This window comes from Arachis ipaensis, chromosome B01 (genome assembly GCF_000816755.2).
Source record: "Arachis ipaensis cultivar K30076 chromosome B01, Araip1.1, whole genome shotgun sequence".
Taxonomy (NCBI): Eukaryota; Viridiplantae; Streptophyta; class Magnoliopsida; order Fabales; family Fabaceae; genus Arachis; species Arachis ipaensis.
Window position 1 is genome coordinate 111,028,681 of NC_029785.2, and position 2,997 is coordinate 111,031,677.

General features: G+C 38.2%; 2 protein-coding genes across 3 annotated transcripts in view; one reads left to right on the top strand and one right to left on the bottom strand.

The window, feature by feature from the left end:
- The window catches only part of LOC107610759 (pectate lyase-like), a 2,662-nt gene extending 941 nt beyond the window's left edge, over positions 1-1,721 (top strand). Inside the window, exons 2-4 of the mRNA XM_021123525.1 lie at positions 413-1,067; positions 1,148-1,390; positions 1,479-1,721. Coding sequence (XP_020979184.1) covers positions 413-1,067; positions 1,148-1,390; positions 1,479-1,697 — 1,117 coding nt within the window. The 3' untranslated portion in view covers positions 1,698-1,721. The remainder of the gene's footprint in view (positions 1-412; positions 1,068-1,147; positions 1,391-1,478) is intronic.
- The window catches only part of LOC107633491 (pollen-specific leucine-rich repeat extensin-like protein 1), a 9,306-nt gene continuing 8,255 nt past the window's right edge, over positions 1,947-2,997 (bottom strand). For both annotated transcript variants that reach the window (XM_016337118.2, XM_016337113.2), the window contains exon 13: positions 1,947-2,430. In XM_016337118.2, coding sequence (XP_016192604.1) covers positions 2,411-2,430 — 20 coding nt within the window. In that variant the 3' untranslated portion in view covers positions 1,947-2,410. The remainder of the gene's footprint in view (positions 2,431-2,997) is intronic.

Below are 2,997 nucleotides of genomic sequence, written 5' to 3' on the forward strand. Positions count from 1 at the left end.
CTAAGTTCCGTCACTGAAAACATGAACACTATCATCTATCATTTATTATTAAATGAGTGTAAATCATACCTGAACCCCATTGACTCAGCGAGCCATGGATATTGGATAGTGGATACATTGGATGAAAAATAAGTTACCTAGTATAATTTTTTGAAAGAATTATTCTGTCGTAATTAATATTAGGTAAAAATTCAGGTAAAGTAGACTTCACGTGAAGTTGATACTTGAGAGTTGTTAGATGAAATCATCTAACGGTTCTCAGGTATCAACTTCACGTGAAGTCGACTTTACCTGAGTTTTTACCTTAATATTATTGAATTGTGTCAAAAGAAATTGTGATAGTATGTTATTTTAAACCTTTGTGTGTGTAGTGAGAATGTTTTGCACATGATAATAAATTGTTATGGAGCAGGGTCCTTAAAGGTTCCAATAAAACGAGAAGGGGTTTATCCGCCAAATACAAAGGTCCATGTATGGCTACAAATCCCATTGACCGTTGCTGGAGATGTGACCCCAATTGGGAGAAAAACCGCCAACGGTTAGCAGACTGTGCTATTGGTTTCGGCCATGGCACGACGGGCGGCAAAGGTGGCAAAATCTACGTTGTCAATGATCCCTCAGATCATGATCTCCTCAACCCGAAACCTGGGACTCTGCGATTCGCAGTGATTCAGAAGGAGCCATTGTGGATCATTTTTAAACATGACATGACCATCAAGCTTAGTAGTGAGCTTATAGTCACTAGTCACAAGACCATAGATGCACGTGGTGCCAATGTTCACATTGCCAATGGTGCCCAAATGACGCTACAGTTTGTGAAGAACATAATCGTTCATGGACTGCATATTCACGGCATCAGGAAACATGCCGGCGGCATGATAAGAGACTCGGTCGACCACTTTGGAATCCGCACTGAGAGCGATGGGGATGGGCTTTCATTGTTTGGAGCTACAAACATTTGGATTGATCATGTTTCTCTGTCAAATTGTGATGATGGACTTATTGATGCCGTTGCTGGATCAACAGCTATTACCATATCCAACTGCCACATGACTCGCCATAATGATGTAAATTACATCATCACTTTCTGTTACATCCTTTTTCTGCAGAAATATTGTTATATGCTTACATGTATTGTGTCATGCAGGTTATATTACTTGGTGCAAGTGATGCCTACTCAGGAGATCAAATCATGCAAGTAACATTGGCATTCAACCATTTTGGGCAAGGATTGGTGCAGAGGATGCCAAGGTGCAGATGGGGTTTCTTCCATATTGTCAACAATGACTACACTCACTGGCTTATGTATGCCGTCGGTGGTAGCCAACATCCCACCATCGTCAGCCAGGGCAACCGATTTATCGCACCTCCAAACCCAGCTGCAAAAGAGGTATATAAAGTGAAGAATTATTTGTTTCCATGTGAATATTCAAATTGCAAATAAGAAAACTATAACATTGCTGTGCTTGGTGATTTAGGTTACCAAGAGGGATTATGCTCCTCAAAGTGTGTGGAAAAATTGGAATTGGAGATCAGAGGGTGACTTAATGCTGAATGGAGCCTTCTTTGTTGAGTCTGGGACGAAGGTTACAAATTTTCCCAAATCAGGAGGTATTACTGCAAAGCCTGGGAGTTTCACATCAAGTCTCACTCGCTTTGCAGGTCCTCTCAAATGTGTAGTACACAAGCCATGCTGAGCAAAGTATCAGATCAGAGTTCTTGTGCTTATTTAGTGTTTTCTATTTTTCATTTATTTTCTCTTCCATTTTCCCTTTGATCATAATATAGGATTAGAGGAGAACAAGTTAAAGTGAGAGTTGTACATGTAAGTTAGAGCAAGCCTGTTATCTCTAGGCATGGAAGCACTTAGCAATCCATATATCAGTGTTCATATTGTAAAGAGTTCGATTTAATAATAGCAAGTATTCCTAATATATTCATCTATCTTCATCCAAGAAATATTTTCACTTTTTTTTTTCAATATATAAATATCAAATACGATACAATGTATAAGAAATGAAAGCCTAATATACAAAGGTACCGGAGTGACCTATCAGATTCAGATATATGTATACTTCGTATCAGCATTCTGATAAAAGTTTACAACATCATTCACAAAAAACTGACGCTGGGAAAACGTTCTTTTTCCAGCCAACCAACATATCAACTTTTCTTCTTACACAGTTACATGGACTTAGTCCAATAATAAGGTATAAATTCAATATGTTGTGCATGAATCATACTTGGTAAGCCAAAAATTCTGAATCAGTCCTCCTCCAAACTGAGTCCACCAATCCGATGCCGTCGTCTGTCAAAAACAGCTTTGAAAGACTCACGTTCAGCACGGATTTGTTCTTGAAATATGCTGCCCTTCTTCGGCTCCCTGCTATTATGGGTTAGGCTCTCCTCTTCATGCAATGGATTTGACTTCTGTACAAAACCAAAAACCCAAACCAAAAACTTAGTTGATATATATATATTCCAATCCTAGCAAGAAAAGGGGGGAAACGGATACTCAATTTCAAAGTGAGTAAACAGAATTCCATACTCGATCTCATAGATACATATGGATATATATTTTCAGCAAATAGAATTCTTAACAAATTCTTAAACTTGGGTTTCTGATTATCTTTAGTGCTAGGGTGAAGCTAAGCACACACCCAATTTAAATAATGACATACCCTTTATTTTGTATGGACAAAAACATCCCTTACTGTTTTATTTTATTCCCTCTAACTCTTTTCTTTTGATTCAGAAAAATAGAATATCAAAAACTAAAAATTGAAGCACAGAAGTTGCCTAACAACAAGAAGGCATCAATAAACAACACAATCCTACCAAAAACAAAACAAAAGCACAGCACTACAGATAAGCATAAAATAGCAAATCCTAGACAAACAACCAGACAGAAGCATATCACAGAGGGAGTCCCGATATTGAGGTCTCATGTCAAGCGCAGACCAATTCTATCCTCATCATCCTGCCACTGCAAGGAAT